Source organism: Mya arenaria, chromosome 15 (assembly GCF_026914265.1).
Source record: "Mya arenaria isolate MELC-2E11 chromosome 15, ASM2691426v1".
In the NCBI taxonomy this organism is placed as follows: Eukaryota; Metazoa; Mollusca; class Bivalvia; order Myida; family Myidae; genus Mya; species Mya arenaria.
Genome location: NC_069136.1, coordinates 8161970 through 8182173, shown reverse-complemented (window position 1 = coordinate 8182173; position 20204 = coordinate 8161970). Strand labels below are relative to the sequence as shown.

The 20204-nt window shown below is 34.4% G+C and overlaps 2 protein-coding genes across 3 annotated transcripts in view; both read left to right on the top strand.

Annotated features, from left to right (window-relative positions):
* The window catches only part of LOC128219693 (2'-5'-oligoadenylate synthase 2-like), a 32728-nt gene extending 22824 nt beyond the window's left edge, over positions 1–9904 (top strand). For both annotated transcript variants that reach the window (XM_052927613.1, XM_052927612.1), the window contains 6 exons: positions 2418–2607; positions 3041–3222; positions 3387–3633; positions 4800–4969; positions 5177–5376; positions 5751–9904. In XM_052927613.1, the coding sequence (XP_052783573.1) occupies positions 2550–2607; positions 3041–3222; positions 3387–3633; positions 4800–4969; positions 5177–5376; positions 5751–5901 (1008 nt within the window). In that variant the 5' untranslated portion in view covers positions 2418–2549 and the 3' untranslated portion in view covers positions 5902–9904. The remainder of the gene's footprint in view (positions 1–2417; positions 2608–3040; positions 3223–3386; positions 3634–4799; positions 4970–5176; positions 5377–5750) is intronic.
* A 2151-nt stretch (positions 9905–12055) lies between these two features.
* Positions 12056–18591, top strand: LOC128218812 (ryncolin-1-like). Its single transcript, XM_052926527.1, has 7 exons — positions 12056–12157; positions 12560–12709; positions 12880–12915; positions 15859–15986; positions 16164–16260; positions 16721–16885; positions 18314–18591. Exons 1-7 carry the CDS (start codon positions 12121–12123, stop codon positions 18562–18564), a joined length of 864 nt encoding a protein of 287 aa, XP_052782487.1. The 5' UTR covers positions 12056–12120; the 3' UTR covers positions 18565–18591.
* Positions 18592–20204: the final 1613 nt, after the last annotated feature.

Genomic DNA, 20204 nt, shown 5'->3' with positions numbered 1-20204 from the left:
CTATTGACATTGAATTTGTATTTTTTTAGGTCAGTAAATAAATATTTTTTATGAGTTTAGTTAAGCGTTTAGCTTAATCCGTCTGGTGTATTTATTTTTCGCCTTGTACATGCTGAATTAACTGAATCTGCGAGACTACCCGTTTTGGTACCAAAGATGCATTGTTATACAAGAAAAATGTGTTCGTGTGTATACAAGCAAATATTACATAGAGTGGTCTCGCAAGTTGAGTAATGTGCGCCTTCATTACTGGATTCCTGAATGTCTCAAGGTTCAAGGCCGTTCATGTGTGAAATTTGTCATTAAAAAGTGTTTTGTGTGCCGCCAATACAGCAGTGGTCCATACAAGATGCCTTGTCACCGCTTCCATGCTCACATTTTCAGAGCCACATGTTTTTGCTTATACAAGGTTTGACAACTTTGGACCTGTTTTCATCCAATATAGAGGTAAACAATCAAAAATGAAGGTGTGCTGATATATCTGCCTCGTGGCAGGTGCTACCGACATGGAAACTTCACAAGATGTGTCAACATCTGAGATCCTGTAAGGTTTCAGAAGATTTGTGTCTCAACGCGGTACGCCTGTTGAAATTACCAGTGATAACGCATTACAATTTAAATGTGCAAAAAGAGTTGGATCAAATGTGGAAATCAGTGACAACAAATGACGAAGTGCAAAGATATAAATCAAAAGAGAACAAAAAGTGCAATTCCGAAATCGAACGCGCACCGTTGATGGGCGTCTTGCTTAAATAGTGAAATATTCCTTGCGGAACGCCATTGGTAGAAACATACTTTCATGCATTTCATACTATTGTGAAGGAAGTGGAGGCTATTGTACATAACAGGCCTCTCGTTTAATATGTGCAACGATTTGTAGTCTAACACTGAACTAACTTCAACAAAAGTTCTGTGTTTGAATCCTCACACTTGAATAGCTGATGTCAACACAGATCGTGTTGATCCTGATTTCAGTCAAAAGGAAAGTTCTACATGTGTCCTGGGGCCATGATTACAAACAGTCTCAAGTCCAAGTCTAGACTCAGACCCAGGAAAACACTTTTATAAAGGAACAACAACTTTTATTTCTTCCATTTTTTTACAATAAAATATGCAAATTATAATAAATCATTCAAATAGTAATATTTTTCAGCAAATTTTGCCATCAATCATGTGATAGAACAAAAATTACAATCAAATAAAGTTTAGAAAGAATGAGTTTTGGGTCTGAATCAGACTTGAGACTGCTCGTAATCAATGTCCCAGATTATATATTGGAAAAAGGGTCAACGGTTGCTCGACACTTTTTGGAAATTGTTGCAAAAAGACTACCCTTTGAGTCTACGAGAAAGAATACAAAATGAAGTGAAATCAGGTAGAATCAAATACAGTTAATTTCAAACAGTCGGAGATGTAGTGCTTGTGCTTAACGAGTGTTCTAGGGGATCCTGGAAATACGGAAAAAACGTGAGTGTCGTATCGAGTCGAGACGGACAAGTTCGATCTGCGAATGTGCAGGTCCCATCTGGTCAAGTGATTGGTCGATCATTAAACCTTCTATATCCACTAGAGGTGTGTAGTGAAGTGGACATAAAGAAGGGAAAAATTGTACTAGTCGATGAATAATATATGTCATCGAAAGATATTGCCGAGTTCGCCAAGCTGCAGGAAAATGAAACAAGAACATCCAGAACCTGTTACATACAGAACCTGTTACATACAGAATGATAACAATGTAGTGACATTTTCAAGGGTGTAAGGAAATAGTTACTAATTAGTCGATTTTTGTCGGCCGGAGTGTCGCGAACTCCGCGAATATGTTATTGAACATTATGACATTCCTATAATTGATATTTGTTCATGTCGAATATTGTTTTTAATAATTATTTGAATATAAAAAAACATTGATCTTTGTTAACTCATAATAATGTATAATGTATGTTTTGCACCGTTGACTAGTAAAATCATTTTGTTTTTACTATATGTTTCGCACCGTTAAGGTTTTACAAAACGGTGCTTTCAACGGTGTCATTGATCCGGCGGTGCCAACTCCGTTACCATGTTCACCGCAATCCTCGTGCATTATATGTGTAGACTGGTGGGGCAAGTTAGTATTTAATCGATGCGCGATCTAATACCATAGAGATTTTTTTACTTACATTTATCAGTTTATAATGGATTAAAAAGGTGTTTAAATTGTATACTTGGACTTCTGTTAACGATTGGGTTTAATACTGAAATAAACCTCTGTGGAAAACCGTGTGTACACAAACTGAAAATGTGATCTATCAATTCCAGTGTGGCGATTTCGGGGCCTATTAAGTGAAACATCGCCACACAATGAAATCGAGGCACGTCCCTTGTAGGAATGGAGTATTAAAAACAAAATATCAAAACTTGTTATATACACATTTCAGTGCCCGTTCTCATGCGGAAAAGGCCCTTTCGGCAATAAGGCTCGAAGACGACACGTACATAAATTCCATGGACCACTTCCAAACATTTGTGACGTGTGCAAGGAACCATTCCTCTCCGAGCGTGCTTTGCAAATGCACGAAGAGGATAAACATTCAGGAACCAGTCATAGAGCACACGAGCCTTTTAAAGGTAATATAATTTTGCACCTCTTCAAGAATTATGATCTAACTGTAATACTTGTTAAATGCGCAACATTAACAACCAACTCACCATATTGCTTTTCAGTTAAATGGAATAAAGTTTTCTAAGAGTATAGCATATGTTGTGTTACAAAGAGTTCTTAGTAAAATGTAAAGTCAAGTTGACTAATTTTACAACTTTACAACTCAAATAAAACGAAAAAGCACCAAAATATTTTCTTGGAGTGTTTCAATTGCATATCGTAAATTACAGTTATGCCAAATCCATATTTCAGAAATTTCTTCAATTAACAAAGGCTCAAACGTGCAGCAACAATTTTCTTGTCTTTTACGATGAACTAAACCAAATTAGATATAACAGTTAAAATTTTACTGTGTGTTTATTATTATTTATTTGACATTTTTTTCTATATTGAATCGAGTTGAACGGCACCCAATCCCAATAGCAGATTTGTATCTAGTGGAAGATTTAGATGTCACAATCGCCAATGTCATACAACCAGATAAAAAATTCTTGTCAAAGACCAGAAGAGCTGTGGACAAACTTGTGAAATTAATCCAACACAACTTACCAACTGAGCTTACGGCAGCTCGCGTCTTCAAGGTATTTGTTTTAGATATCATAAATACTTACTTGAATTACTTTCATATAAAACTGTTATTAACATATATTCATTTATCTAGTATGACCTGGGTAATTATGAAGACAATCATACTACTAAACATGTTATTGTTTTTCGGTACATTGAATGGTTCTATTCTAAACAGGGCGGTTCACTTGGAAAAGGTACTGCTGTAAAAGGTAAATCCGACATTGACCTCATCGTGATGATGTCAAATATCAGTGAGGTATCCGACTTAACCAGTAAGATGCCTAAGATTTTACAAGAAATGGAAACAAGTTTGCAAACATTTGCTGGAGTTTCGGTGGTTGGCAATTCCAAACATTCCGTGCAGATAACTTTTAATGGATTATCGGTGGACATTTTGCCAACGCTGAATGTTAAGAACAAACGTAAGTCACGGTTTTAATAGTTCAACAGTGATGTTATTAGGTATCGGTCGAAATGAACTGTTAATGAACTCGTTCAAATTTAAACACCTATATATGTTTTCCTTTAAATCACGAACAAACGCTTATAATAAAGATAATGTATGGTTTACTCTCTAGATATTCAAGTGTTACAAATTTTCATATACCTCTAGATGCCAGCTATATGTAGCGAACGCGATTTTCTTTCAAAAACTTTCCCGATGATGTCACCAAAATATGCAACATTACCTCAACCCTCAGTCAACAACACAATACATGAAATATTTTTCCAAGCGGTCTTTTTCTTTATATACATACCATTTAATGTTTTTAATGTTTTCGGAGTGGTCTTTTATAAAACAAAATCTGCCAAGAATATATAAAATCAATCCTCTGGACTTCCTTATCCTCTGTTGAGAAAAAAAATGATGACCTCAAATTTTTGTATTTGAAAAAAGAAGAAGCTAAAAATCATCTACGTGATTACAAATATCATTCATTGAGTAACTTATAATTGATTCATTTTTGTTTAAACCATTTCCAATTAGTGTTATTCTTTGAATCTTTAATCACTAACCTAATCAAATATAATTAAGACAAACAGGGTAGCCTTATTTGAAATTATTCAGCAAGAGCAAATCATTCAACCGGGAACACTTACACTGTTTGTCTGTTCTACACTACTACTTTCAATGGCCTGTCAGTTTTTAAATGGTTTTACATAGAAGTTGAATTACTTTCAAGTTTTATTTGCAATATATGTAGAATTAAAGCATTGAACATGTTGATTAAGATGTACAAACATTTGTACCGTGCCAAATACCGAACACTTTTGACAAGTAGAGTATATACAAAACAAAATATTTCTTGAATTTATTCATATAGGACTACGAATTATCTGCATCATTTCTGACAGGACGTCTTGACGTAACATTGTAGATATATTCAAACAAACTATTAGTTTTCTTTGACATTATAAACATAAGTGTATTAAAAGTAAAATAGTCCATGATCAGGAAATATGCCGTTGTAGAAGGAAATCAGAGCAAACGGACAACACACTTTAGATACTAAACATAATTACATTTGTATTATGTGAGAACATGGACGCTATATAACATATCATTCAATGTTTGTTTCGATTTCAGGCTCTCTCAAGCGTTTATACAGGAACATGACGGATCCACATTCCTTGCACACTAAGGAATTTTATTCTGCAACATTATGCCAATTACAAACTGCTCTTGTTGGGGCTGTGCCAACCAAAGTCAAAAGCCTAATCCTCTTGATCAAATACTGGAACAAAGAGAAAGTAAAGGTAAAATACAAATATCAATGTTATATTGAAAAGTCGAATAATTATGAATCAATTCAATTAATATATCTTCCATTGTAATCAATATTATACGAATCTGCAACAAATATGGCTTTGTAAACACATACATGTGTGAAGAACTCGAAATGTATTTCTACTTTGAAACTCAATGAAATGACCATGTGACTAGTTCTTGTTTTCTATTTTTAGCCAGTTGTTCTGAGTAGAACGCCAACGTCTTATGTCTACGAGATTATTATCTTGGACCGCTGGGTGAAGGCTGACAAACCGAAATTGTTTGACATGCGTAGAGCAGCCCACGACGTTTTAACCGCATTGGTACATCACAAGGACTTGCAAGTATTAACCGCTGGACTGGCAAAATACAGCAAGGATACAGCCCAAATCAGGTTAACTGGTTTTGTGCTCCTTTAAAAATATGAGTTGTTAATTTGAACAACACGACGACTAACCTTTACCACATTCATTTCAATTTCCTACCTCATTTTTTATTCTTCCAAATGCGTTCGGTTATGCATATATACTTCTAATGTTTATAAAAGGTTTTTAAAGAACGTGTTTTTTCTTACCGATGAAAAATATTTCAACCTGACCGATTGAACATTATTTGCTACTGCAGATATGCCTGGAATGATTGTTATTTTTGTGAACAGCAGACTTTACATAATGAAAGGTAATTATGTTCTTTGATGCAAACTTCTGTGAATGTTAAAAGCGTCCGGAAATGTTTGCATATTGCCAATATTATTATTCAATATTTCAGGCACGACACCTATATAATGGATCCATGTAACCCAACCAACGATCTATACAACAGCCGTAACTGGAACTGGGATGGAGTTGCGTCTGAGGCTAAATGCTGGCTTAAAAGTTCAGTGTTCGATGGAGTCAGCGGAACGACGGGACATTGGTGATAGGCATTTGAAAAGATGTGCCGGGATTGTTTTTAGAAAAACTGTGATACATTTAAATTTCAAGCGAGGACACAATACTTCATTTTTTAATATCCAAATATAGTAAAAGCTGGTGCAAAAGAGAAGGGATTGAACCAAATGCCTTATTACCGTGGATGAATAAAATATTATACCTAATAGATAAGAAAATATAGTTTTTCAACAACAATCCGTTGGCACTTCACCCAAAGTCTATTTCGATAACTGCAAAGTTTATAATGGATATCAAATCCCTACATAATAAACTTGTATTTGTATCAGCTGATAAACCAGCTAATAATGTAATCATAGTTTGACGTTTATATTATGTAAATACTATTATTGGAGAGTTACAATCTTCCAGAACTCTAGCTAACTCGATGAAGAAAGTGTTATTAGAAATCATATTGGTTATAATGCTAAATTTCAAGTTCTTTTGAATAATGATCATAAAAAACATTTCTACAATACACTGGTTGCCTAAGATACATACAAATCCGTATAAATCACGATTTATTTTTAATTCTATTTCTTGCTCTACTAAACAAATTTCAATTTTACTTACATCCTGCTTAACTGCTATTAAGTTTCATGTGAAAAAATACTGTAGTAAAGACTATGAGAATTCTGGAATTAATCTCTTTTGGTCTATCAATAATTCTTTAGATTTAGTTAATGATTTTGAAAATAGACGGTATAAATTCTTAATACTTATGACTTTTCAACGCTCTATACATCTATTCCACAATCCTTATTTACAAACAAATTGACTCCTCTTATCGAAAAAAACTTTAGCAAGGGAGAAAAATACTCACATGGCAGTTAATGTTAAAAAGGCTTTTTTTACTAATGATCGCTCAGATAAATTTATCTATTGGTCTATTAGACATGCACGGATGTCATTGAAATTTTAAATTTTGTACTCAATTATTCTTTTCTTAAATTTGGTATATGTTTGTATAAGAAAACTATTGGAATTCCAATATGTGCCAATTATGCACCTTTACTTGGAGACCTCTTTTTATACTGCTATGAAAGTGAATATATATTAAAATTATTTAAGTCTGGAGACCTAGCTCTTGTTGATAAATGCAATAGCACGTTTAGATACATTGATAATATTCTAAGTTTAGATAATCCTGTGTTTACAGATAACATTCATTCGATATACCCTTCACAATTGCAACTTAATAAATCAAATACATCCATTTTAAAAGCATCCTATTTAGATTTGCAACTAGAAGTAAAGGAAGATATATTTAGCATCAATATTTATGATAAACGTGATTATTTTAATTTTAAAATAATTAATTACCCTTCTTTAGATGGTGATGTTCCTAGTTCACCATCATATGGTGTTTTTATTGCACAGTTGATACGATTTGCTAGAATATGTACAGGTGTAAAAAAATCAGCTCTCGCAGTAAACTTATGACGCAAAAACTTCTAAAACAGGGTTTCCGATATTTTAAATTAAGGAAAATTTTCTCAAAATTTCTTAATGGTCATTATAATCTCATATCAAAGTACAATAGTAGTCTTAAATCGCTCATTACTGATAGTATTGCTCATCCTGATTTTTATGGTGCTGTTTTGAAGAAAATTCGTAAAATTAGAATGTTTCTAGCAAGTAGTTGGGCAGATAGACTTAATGAATTACTTGGATTTTTTTTAAACCGTGGATATAAAGGCAATATTTTGAAGAGCACTTGCCTTCTTGTTTTTGAAGATGAATACCTGAAACAAAATATTGGGTTGAATATAGCATCCTTTCATAACTAAACTTTCAGTGCTTTGATTTTTATGAAGAATTTGCTAATTCATGTTATCTTTAAAACATTTTTGGCGGACACGTGTTGACTTACTCCAAATGTTTTGGCTGTGACTTTTCTTCAAATATTTTTCGTTTTCAAATCATTTGGAAGGAAAGAATAGCATATACAAGTCGCTTTTATTTTTAATAATGTTTTTTTTTCTCAGTTTTAGTACAATGATGCTTTTTATTATGAAACTCTATGATCACACAGTTTTAAACCTTTTATTTTATAAGCCAGACTGTGTGTGATGTTTTTTGGTTTCTAACGATGACTGCATCGTATCTTTGAAAAGTATTTGCATTAGGTGCTCTGAATTGTTTCCCTCCGTCTGCAGATAGAGTTGGGATCTCTAATCATTGAAGTACTTGGGGTTTACCTTTTCGTTTTTAATTATTATTTGTTTTATTGATAAGTTTCCTCAAGTTAATGCATACTTTGATAAGATTTACCTTTTGCGTTTTATCTTTATAAAGAATTGTTGGGATAAGAGTGAGGTTTGTGCACATAAACTGGTTTAACCCCCCAATAAATTTACATTTTACTGACCGTTCCAAGGCGGTACCTAACAATTCTTGATAAACATACCAATTATATATATATAGTATTAATGCACTGTGCTGTTTGTAGAGTTTTGTGCTGTTCTATGTTTCTTGTTTGTGATTTTGTGTTATATGACTTTGGCGTTTGCCCATTGCCACTAAACCGGGTTTATGTTTAAACTTTTTGCTACTGAGCATGTTTCTGTAGCTTTTTGCATATATAATGAGTTTTAAAATGTTTTTAATTTCCTGAATTATTGCATATTAGAAAATAACGCAGTTTACTGTTAGATCTATAGAACTTGCGATATGTGTTTTCAAAATCTAAATCTACTTAGTCAGATGTGTTGAGCTTGGACAAATTGGCAAATTTTTGTCTCCACTCCAAAACTTGTGCCCTCATGTCATGATTAGCAAGCTTTGACCAATTGCCTCTTAGTGTTGCTTAACCGTAGCAGCTTTAAAACAGAACGTTTGTACTAATGCAACACTTTTTCGGCCTAAAATGTGTAATACTAAGTGTTAAAATTAATGGTAATTTATGTTATTTTTTTAAAGTTTAGTTTTCTGAACAAACTTCAAAAAGTCTGTGAATGTGGTTCGAATTAAGATTCCTCATTGCTATACACGAACACGGTTCAATTGTCGATATGTAAATTTAAAGTGTACTGACCTTTCCAAGGCGGTACCTAATATGTTACCCGAAATCACTCCTTGATAAACATCCCTAGTTGTTTTTATATAGAATATATTTACTGTGTTGTTTGTGTGAAGTTTTGTGCTGCTGTTACATGTTTCTGGTTTGTGAGTTCTTGCCTTTGTGTTTTGTCCCTGGCTTTTACCCTGTGCCTTTAAACGTTTATGTTTGTTCAAACGCTCAACTACTGAGCTTGTTTCTGCAGTTTTTCATAAAAATAATGCATGTGTCTACATAATGATAATTGTTTACTTATAATCAACACTAATAGATCAAACCGATATTGTTTGTACTCCATAAACTACATTATTACCAAAGTTAAGTTTTCTTTATTGCTTAATAATTATATATGTGTATAACATTTTACATTTTATTGCCTTCAATTAATTTGGCGCAAGCAATATATATACTACGTATAGATGTATGTATAATAGCCCTATCTTAATGGAATAAATATTTTGTGACTTGAAACGTGTGCACATTACTCCTTCACATGAAGTATCAATAAATTTACACTCTGTGCTCAGTTTAGCCCATTTAAAGATTTGTGCCGGTGCCTACATAAACCGCATGGCTATATACAGCTAGACAAAATAATTATCAGTACCATTATTGACAAAACATTTAATGTATTTTTTTCGAACAAAACTGGGGTAACAGGACAATGTGCCAGTTAACGAAACCTAGAGCCTGATAAGTATACGCAAATATCTTTATTTCGAAGTTCTGATAATATATTCATGCAATTTATCTCCAGAGGCAATATTCATAAACGAACTTATGCCATTTCTTAACTTTAATAAGTGGATTTACTAAAATGTTCATAGTGTAGCGAATTTGGGCTGAGCGATACGTTGTTAAACTGTTGTCTGCTGCTTTTACAGTAAGGCGTAGGATTTTGCTATTGTATACTTTCACTTTCATTTTGAATAGTTAGGAAACCCGCTATATTTCAATCATCTTAAAAGTTATTATTTCATTGGCAAAATACGTTTCGGAAGAATAGAAGGCTAAAGGAAATAGTAAGAGTCATAAACAAAAAGTATTTGGATTACTAATATATTTGTTATGCACTCAATGCTAAACTTTAAATATGGGGTATGAAATTGGTTTAGAGAGTGAATTTCTCAATAAAAACAACAGTTAATAATACAACTTGATCGTAAATTGAAATAAGATGGTTGAATAATAATAATCATGATGCGAACAGCGATTTATTATAGTAATGTTGTTTTCTGAAAATATGAAAATATAAGGCGAAACCCCCTATAAAAAAACGTTGAAAATGGACTATTCCAACTGGTTAGGACCGTCCAATGTGGTCACGTGATATCGTGGGTATAAATACAGTAAACCAGCGGGTTTTATTCATTCTTGTGCTGGCTTCTGCGAGAGCAACAACTTGATAAGACAAGGTGTACTATATTTATTATCTCTAATAGGGGTTAAACACTATTTGTCCTAGCGGCAAATATACATGTTAATTCCCTAGGGGTTTATACCGAACTATCAATATTTAATATAGATATAAGTATGGTATAAACTGTGAACCAGAGAGTATTAAATAGAAAAACGCCTCCTTAACAATAGAAGTAATGAAAGTAAACTTAAAAGTCCTTACCGTACATTGACATAATACTATTAGAACAGTTTTTAAGTGGAAAGCTAGGGATATCGAAAAAGTAAGATAATTTAATATGTGCGTCTATGAAAACTGTAAATATTCCAATCTTTGTTGATTTATCATTGATTGAACGATAATTGTTTCACTATCCGATCATTTTAAATAATCATTAGTGCAAATTATTTGGCAAAATGAGGAAAATCTTATATATAAAATTTGAAAGTTAGCCCCGGCACGTTACAATAGTCTAATTTAAACAAAAGTTTAAGAGTTTTTAACATCAACGTATGTTTATTCAATAAAATGTATACAAACGATGTTTTTAAGTACTATTAAGTTAACCCTACATCATTTGACCAGTGAGATTCTTAACTTAGGTAATTGACCGAATTTAGGAATTTATATATACCGGACCTGTCGACTCTGAAACTGGGGTTGTATTTAATAACCACCTGAGAGTTCACTTGACTTCAATTCAAGTGTGTTGATTGGACTGTAAAATTAATGGCTATTGGACTGAATGAACTCCCAAAGGCGTTTTACTAAGGACAAGGATAATAATGATATTGAATACGATAATATAACATAGATTTTGCCGTTTTGTTTAATGTGCTTCCTTTGTTATTTGTGTTTGTGTGCATAATTTTACAAATCCGTAAATAATTTTGTACGAATATTTATAAACAACGAATACATTGTCGGACTGATCAATTCGTGTTAAAGACAATATGGTATCCATTTGGGATCATTAAACCACGATACGTCACAATACAATGATGACAAGTTTAAAACACATCGGGAGAAGTAGAAAACGTAAACTTTTTGTGTATTATAATGCTAGAGGATGTATATGAAGATGACTACATTTAACGAGTTTCCCCACAACAGATATTTACCATTTCAACGATCAGGTGAAAACATATTTAAAATATTCATATTTGCATTTTTGTAAAATCTGTTCGAATATTTGTTTTTATTGCAGCTAAAATGTTAAAGCTGAGTTATCAATTTGAAAATTTGGCAATGAATGTAAATCACGAAGAACTGAATTAAGTTGTAAGATAAGGCTATATCAAATTGACAAACGGAATTAGCAGTTGTTCGTTTGGGATGTTCGTTACCGAAAAGGCACACATCTTAAAATTGCAAATATCAAAGTTAAGAAAAGAAAACATGATTGATGACGCTAGTTTGATTATGAAACAAATTTAAAAGTATTTTATAAAATGTCTATCAAACGAATTACTTTTCCTTTCTTAGGACCCTTAAAGCATGTTGGTTTGTCTCTATATTTTACCATGCAGGACCAAGTACCTGCTGTATATTTCTCAAAGATGTATTTAGAAAAATACTGATATGCTTTTTAAATCTCGACACGTTTTTCCCTTAAACGTGGTTGGTAGATTTAAATATGATCCTGATTAACCATGACCTTAGGATCGACAGAAGGCGATATCTGGAAGAAATATAGAACAGGCACAGTAGAGAGATATGCCATACAAGTAAAGGTCGTCGCCAGATAACATGCGCTACGTTGCGAAAGTGTTAAGCTCTCCGGAAGGTAAACTTAAAATACAGTTTTGAGTTTATTCAACATGTCGTTTTTGCAGTAAATTACCAGTAATAAATTACCAAACTCCATGTCAAATCGGAATAACTGAGTGCACATGTAGAAGCATGATACTAATTTACCAAATATGTTGATAAGTCATGGTTGAGAGATAGGCATGTTTGTCTTAATTATTAAGAAAAACAATATTATATTAAATCGGTAAAAATAAGGCCATGTTACATGGAAATGGAAAGCTTACACTTTTTTTGCTTTAAACTATGTAATTTGATTAGATGGTATATAATTGTTCAATATAATATAATTTCGTTTATAACTCGTTGACGGAGTCCTAGTATGTACATGTTATGCAAAATATAGATGTTGTCCGAGATAGAAATGCGTTCTTTTCAGCAATCGTACTCTTTTGTGGTTGCCTGCACGTGACAATATCTTCCGGGCCATGCGTGGACTTGGATGTGAAAGGCTGTCAGACCAACCCACAACTCTGTCAAGACCCCCTTCTTGCAGAGGTCACCTGTCCCGTAATGTGCAACAAATGCCGTGAGTAATGTGAACGTTCTACAACCGACTGTTTTCTAAAATATTAAGAGTGGCAAATCTTACGATTAAGTCCATCTTTGTTGACAATAGAGCAGACCATGAAAACCATTATAGAAACATTTTGGAATACAATTAAAACAAAATGTCAATACAAGAACGTTTTCCTTCAGCAAATGTTCCGCAAACGACGCCGGCGGCCACGACAGGTAAATACTTTCTTAACGACAACCTAATTGATACCATTACACGATGACTGCTAACTTAACTTGATGCTGGCTTCGATGAGGCTTATGTTTTGAGTTATGTTATTATTTATAAATGTTGGGATAAGTGTGCATTTATGCGCTTTAAAAAAACGAGTTTAAACCTCTAGTAAACTCTTGATACAGTGAACTCGTGTTTCATTTCATGGCAGTAATCCTATCATAAATGTATACATATTAATATGAAAAGCTACAGAAGCAAGCTCAGAAGCCAAAGTTTAAACATAAACACGGTTTAATGGCACAGGGTAGACGCCAAAGACATAGAACACAAAAAACAAAAAATCACAAACAAGAAACATGAAAGAACAGCACAAAACTCCACAAACAGCGCAGTGCATACATACTATATCTAACCTGCATATCTACTTAATCTAACTTAATCCGTGTGTGGTCTGTTCGCGGTGTTTACATATTTGTGTATCTCGCAGAGAGTCGTTTGGTGTCTTATTTTGTGGCTCTAAACATGGTGGTTATTAAAATGCTTGTCCCTGCATGCAGTTTTTTTTTTTAATATTAAAACTATACGGACATATACACATGTTTGATTAACCAAACGCTATTGTAGTTAGAGCCGTATATCTATAATCCTATTAATTTAAGAGCTACAAAAGTCATCAAGTAATATTTAAATTTATAACAAGCTATATGTTGTTTTCGATTATCGTTATTGTTTGTTGTTCACATCTATAACATAGAAATGTTCTATTTTCTATTGGTCAGAAAATATATCAGCAGTTTAATTGGAAAAAATAGGGGCATAAGCGACAACATTTCTACAATTCATGCGGATCTTTCTAATTAATTTTTTATCAAAAACATTTAGCATTTTATAAATATATTCATCGAAAACGGCATGGATATGATAAACAATAATGGCGTCATCGAAGCAAGTGGGACGTCATATTTTAAAAGAAAACACATATTATCAATTTGATACTTTTTAGGTGTGTTTATTTGTTTGATATGAGCATTAATTTTTCCTACTTGAATATAAAACGAGTTCCGTACCGGTTCGGGGCCAATTTTCCGAGTGCTTTAAGCATTAAACGAGTCTATTAGTTTTCTCGAAGTGATAACATTTATGGGTTGGACGTAACCCCTACCGCATCTTGTAGGTGGTACTCAGCTTACTTTACTATATTGAGTAGCAGACCCAGCTGGATTCGTGGTTCCTTACTGGTTTAAAGGAAGCTTGACTTTCATATGGTTGGCGGTTAGCGTCCCCCGAACCAGTCTTTGAAGGTGTCACTGTATATACCGCGGGATAGTGAATACCAGTTCCAACTAGAATTCGGGTTCCGTGCCGGATTATGGGCAACTTTGCGAGTGTTTATAACGAGTTAACGGGGTTTTACAGGCCAGTGACCTATGTCTAGTTCGAGATTGGCGTGCCCTATTCAACACACTGAAGCTTAGTTTTTCGAGTCTTTTAAACGAGTTTAACAGTTTCAAAGGGTGAGGACTATATATAGCCGTGGTACAAGTTTGCCGGTGCCTTGAACGAGTAAGATTTTCAAAAGTGGTGACCTTTTTAATCTATAGAGTGTTCGTGTCTTTTACTCAGAATTGATGTTTTTTTTGCTTCTTCACTCAAGTGACTAGCAGACAGAGCCAAAATTTGTATTCTTACCTGCTCTGGAACAAAGTTTACGAGCTTTTCCAGGATCGTGACCTACATGATATGGGGGATGGGCGGGCTCGCTCGGTGGTAGATTCCCGAAAGCTGGAACTCCGTTTAGTTTACTCTGGTATACTAGAATTAACCAGAAATCAGGTGCCGTACTGTTGGAGTCTAAGTATACGGGTGGTTTTAACGACTTAACGAGTTTTTCCAGGGTGGTGATCTATATGTGGTTGGTGTTTTTGACATGCCCTATACAACACATGATATATTAGGGCACTCGGCCATCTCCAGTCCGTCTTGTGATTCGTTGAAAAGGCTTAATTTTGGGGTCGATACCAGCCTCGAAACTAAGTTTGCGAGCCTATTAATCAAGTTGGCAAGTTTTCTCAGAGTGATGACTTATATGTGGTAGGCGATCGCCTTGACCTATACCATACATGGTAGGTGGTACCCCTTCTATTTCACTCTTGTGAGTATCAGTAGCAGCAGGAAGCAAGTTCTATACAGGATGTGACCAAGTGTGCGAGTGCTTTAAGCGAGTTAATAAGGAGTGGTTGGTGTGTTCTCTACCCAATATGGTAGATGGTCATCAATATGCTTAACTCTAATGCTTATTTGATTGCGGGTTTCGTGCCTTCTTTGGAACCAAGTTTTCGAGCGTTTAAATGGAATTTATGAGCGGGTAAAATACACAGTAAGGGAGTGCTTTTAGATTTTTGTCGATTTTAAAAACTCAGACAACAACTGGTTATACAAATTGGCTCAAATAAGTATACAAAATGTCCGCACATATTACATTATGTCCTTACCTAAACATGGCTTTGGCCATTCTTTCGTTTGGTTATTTTCAAGTCTTATTTAAGAAGTGAGGCTGGCATTTGCTTCTAGTGCTAGCATGGCTAATTTTGATAAACATTTAAGCACAACATACTTAAACGTACTGTATGTGCGAGTGTGCATTTCTTACATTTAATGTTTTCGTTCCCATTGGTTCATTATTTCCTTTATGTGGCTGGTTAATTGGGCGAGTTGCCTCTGTGTTTCCGATTATATGAAAACGGTATCCAATCACGTGGTAGATCATCGACTATTCATCACCTTTCTGGGGCGTAGCAAACCATGCAAGATAATTACCAATAAGAAAAATGGTAAAACTCTCCATTAACACTAAAAAAGAATAAGTGTTTTGTTACGGTCGAATACTACCGTTAATATCAAGTATGGCTTTTGACGGAAACAACATATACTTAACATTACAGCTGATTGTTCGGACTTGCTTAATCGCGGTCGTTCTTGGCCGTCTGGCGTTTACACGATTGTTACCTGGAAGACACACACTAAGGCGGATGTCTTCTGTGATATGGAAACTGACGGTGGTGGATGGACTGTAAGACTATTTATGTCTTTAAATTGTTTATATTATCTTACTAAAATAACTAACTGTAAAATCCACTGACATCAAACTGTATCTCTATCACATTGATGTGATATTGAGGCAATCGGCTAAGGCCGCAATTCCACGAACGTATTACTGGTAAGGTAAAAAATAGTTTGTATTTTGCAGGTGTTCCAACACAGAGTCAATGGTAGTGTGGACTTTTACAATAATTTTAGCAGCTATGAGAATGGTTTTGGATCGCTCCATGGAGAGTTTTGGCTAGGTATTTTGAATACTCGGAATGCTTTCTCAATTTGACAGAGGTTTTGGTATTAATTTAAAAGAATACTTAATGCAGTAATCGCTGTTTACCTGCCGAAAGTAAAATTTATACTTATTTTGTTCTGTTAAATATTTGGTGCCAATAATATATCATGCAAAGGCTCTTGCATGTGTTCTGCCGTACTTGTTACTTTACAGTGACATTAACATGCCCTATGTTGGACCTTGCTATTTGATTTTTTCCTGTGTATATATGTTCCTTTTAAATAAATATAGTTAATTTCAACTTTCACTTCGTCGAGCCATACATATAAACATATGGACCAAGTCCAGTTACTTCTTCAAATATCCTATTATAGGATATTGTGTACCGGAACAAAGAAGAAATGTTTTGCCTAATGCAAAACATTACAATCGTGTATTCATTACTTTATAGCATTTTTACTTGTAAATTGCATAAGGTTTGCGGCTTCTAAATGAACTGACCTCACGGCGAAACAACACGTTACGTATTGACCTACAAGCACCTAACGGAACTAGGGCGTATGACGTTTACGGCGGGTTTAGTGTTGGAAATGGATCAAACTATACGCTACGTGTGGGCAACAGAGTTGATTCATTACACCGTAAGATTTCATTCTCTGGTCTGTTTCATATATCTTGAATTGCTTCTTCAAAGCCCTTTACTCCTACAGTTTTGAACTATTAAAATATTAACATTTCTTAAAGATTCGAAATAAAATTTATATGTGAATAGATTCGAAATTATGTTCGAGGGAGTTTTGGTATGGTTTAATCGGTGCTGAAAGGGCCCATTATGGCAACGTTGTATAGTTTAATTTTATTATGATCTTTTCATACTGTAGAACAAGTTTGTTAGTAAAAATGTAATAGTTGTAGTTATCATGAAAACGCCATTTAAATGATCTTTGCTCTTTTTTATGGCAGGACACTTTATAGTTAACGCATCTTAATGGTTACTGGATCCAAAATAAGTAATTCCTCCGAATTTCATTGATTTTGTTTTAATAACAAAAGAGAATATTTAATAAGCCCTGGTTCTACAGAGTACCAACTATTAAAATACAGTGTGTGTTTACCGTCTTATAAATTACGTCATAAATACTACGTTGGAAGGCAAAATATTGCTTCGAATGATGACTTAAAACAAACATTACTTTTCTTTTTCTTTATTTTTTTTAATGAAACAAATGACAGTCTATGCCGCTTAAAGAGCACCGCCTTCGTTTTATAACCGGAGTTTGTTTAGGTGATTACTTTTCTCAAACACTTCGACAAACCTGTAAATAATGTTTTGACAGTGCTCAATCAGTTGGCGGTTTGGTGAAAAGGTTTGTCTTTAAGACACTAAACCCATAATCAAACTCTAGTTTAAGACCGAATGTGGGGCTATTTAAGTGTCGTAGACTGCGCCAAGTTTCGTTTAAATATGGTGAATAAATAATAAAGTTATCCTTGTTTAAAGTCTTTATTTAAAGCAAAAATATTGCCTTCCGACGTACCATTTATGACGTAATTTATCACGTGGTATACACACACTAAAATAATAGATATGCAATATTACGATAACAAATATATACTGAGAAGAAATATATTAGGAATATTCATGTGAAAGCAGAAAACAAACTTCTTCTAGATTTGTAGTATATGTCTGCACGCTGTTTTTATTTTAACTTTATTCTTATGTATATAAACGATTATTATGACCATAGCAGAAAATGATTCTTTGAAGAACCAAATATGAAGCATACCAAAGTTTTACATTTCAGAAAAGGTGTAAGCAACATAGTTTTCAAATTTCAATACTGATTACATGTATATTTCATTAAATAAATGTCACAAAGGCAATATATACAACAAAACAGAAACGTATTAAATGAAAATGCAAAGCCCTTGAAGATTGACAACTGTGGAAATGATTTTGAAAAAGATGGGATTTCAAGATTTTTAACAGTGGAAATTATTTGATTTTTTAATTACTTTTCTTTTTTATCAGACATGCTTGTTCATTGTTTACATTATCCTCTTTAAAGTGAGCTCGATCAACATACTATCGCCATACCACGACGGCCAGGCATTTTCGACTTACGACCACGATATGGATCACCAGTCTCCAACCAACTGTGCCTATACGTACCACGGCGGTTGGTGGTATAATGGCTGCTACACTGCTAACTTAAACGGACGCTACGGCGTATCCGGTTTCCCCTATTACGCTGGAATGGTGTATCAGTCATTTACAGGCCGCTTGAGATTAACAGGAAGTAAGATGATGTTTAAATAAAACCAAACTATCATGGTTGCATGTATATTTCAGAAGTCTTCAATAAACTATACTTGTGTTGGTTTTCATGTTTTCGGCTGTATAAATAGTGTTTCATTAATATTTTATCATTTTTCCATTGCGTTGATCAATAAAGTAAAGGAGGCAAAGATCCACTCCATCTTATGCCATCTGTTTTCACTTTTCTTCAGGACATTTAAAAACACATAATTTTATCGCATTCAATTGCACGTGTGTTTTTCTGCGTTTTTTAACAAAATATAAACCAATACAGAACGATTGGTTAAAATTAATTTTAGCCGTTGCGTTTTAAACTAAGGATTTGGCTAAAGTGAAGTGCCTAAAATAATTTAATATTTATTTGGATAAAAACTTGAATATGATCCCAAATATATACAGACTTTAAAACAGTTTTGAGTTAAGTCTTTAATTACTTTTATCAAACACTATTCGCAAGATTTTCTGTCCAATTGATAATTGTTCTGCTGCATCGTTCTCGTCTCTTTCTTAGCACCTTGGCGTTCATCTGCAGCACACCGTCATATAAAAACTTGGCTAAAATCCTAGAAACATTTCGAAAGGCGGAAGAATGCAAAATTAATGCTACGTTTACACTATGTTCCCGGTGGCCACGGCAGCCCCGTTTCAGACCACCGTGGAGAAAACGGGATAAACGTAAGACAGCGCGGGGGAACGAGATATGCAAACGTGACAGACCGTTATTGCCGTGCATGCCGGGCCAGAATTTTAAACTGTCAAAAAATTTGCCACGGCAGCCAAGGTGTGGATGAGAAACGTAGTAGGTCGTAGTAAAACGGGGTAAACGCAATGACACGTGACAGTACGTGACAGTTCGTGACAGTACGTAATAGGCCGTTACGCAAGTTATAAATCGTACGTAGGGGGGCGGGAATCATATGTTATTCCCGGCATCTGAAGTTCCTTTCCAGTTTTGTCACGTTGTGCTTCGTTTTGTAACGGTTTTCACGGCAAGCTAGGGTGGACGATATCCGTTTAGTTACGTTTCATTTGCGGTGAAAACACAAAATCTTCTTCATCTTGGGAATTCATATTTACTTGTCGAAGTATTCTGATACAGTGATTGCTGGTGCTTGGGGGATTTTTTTATACCGTGGACACAAACGTAATCCAAACCTCTGCGGTGTTAGCGTTCGATGCATAGGAGGCCTTGAAAAAACGTGGAAAACGCATCAGACCTGGATGAAGACGTGAACAACGTGAGGGATCCCATCAGAACGTTTCGGACCGGGACGCAACGTACATGCATCCCTGTTAGACCGCGCCCGGACCTTAGTGCGCCTTAGACGAACCACTTTTTCGCCCTATGCAAAATGTTTAGGCCATATACTTTTTGTTCTGAGGTAGGGGCGCATGTCAAAAGGTTGCACCCCTAAGTTACGCCCCTTATTACGTCAATTCCTGGATCCGATCCGCCCCTTGGCAGCGTCTTTTACAAGAGCATAAGCATTGTTCCATATATCAATATTCAGATCACACAAAGTCAAATTATATAATTCAGTATCAGATAATAACAGATCATTATAACTATTGATATATGTGTACCATAATCATCATCAAAGACGCATTATTAGATAAATATGAAGAACAATTTGAATAAA

Excerpts from the sequence above, each read along its gene's own strand:
- LOC128218812 (XM_052926527.1), top strand. The coding sequence starts at position 12,121 with ATGCGCTACGTTGCGAAAGTGTTAAGCTCTCCGGAAG. Across the intron at positions 12,158-12,559 it reads AGTGTTAAGCTCTCCGGAAG|CAATCGTACTCTTTTGTGGT; the intron begins GTAAACTTAAAA and ends CGTTCTTTTCAG. Across the intron at positions 12,710-12,879 it reads CGTAATGTGCAACAAATGCC|CAAATGTTCCGCAAACGACG; the intron begins GTGAGTAATGTG and ends GTTTTCCTTCAG.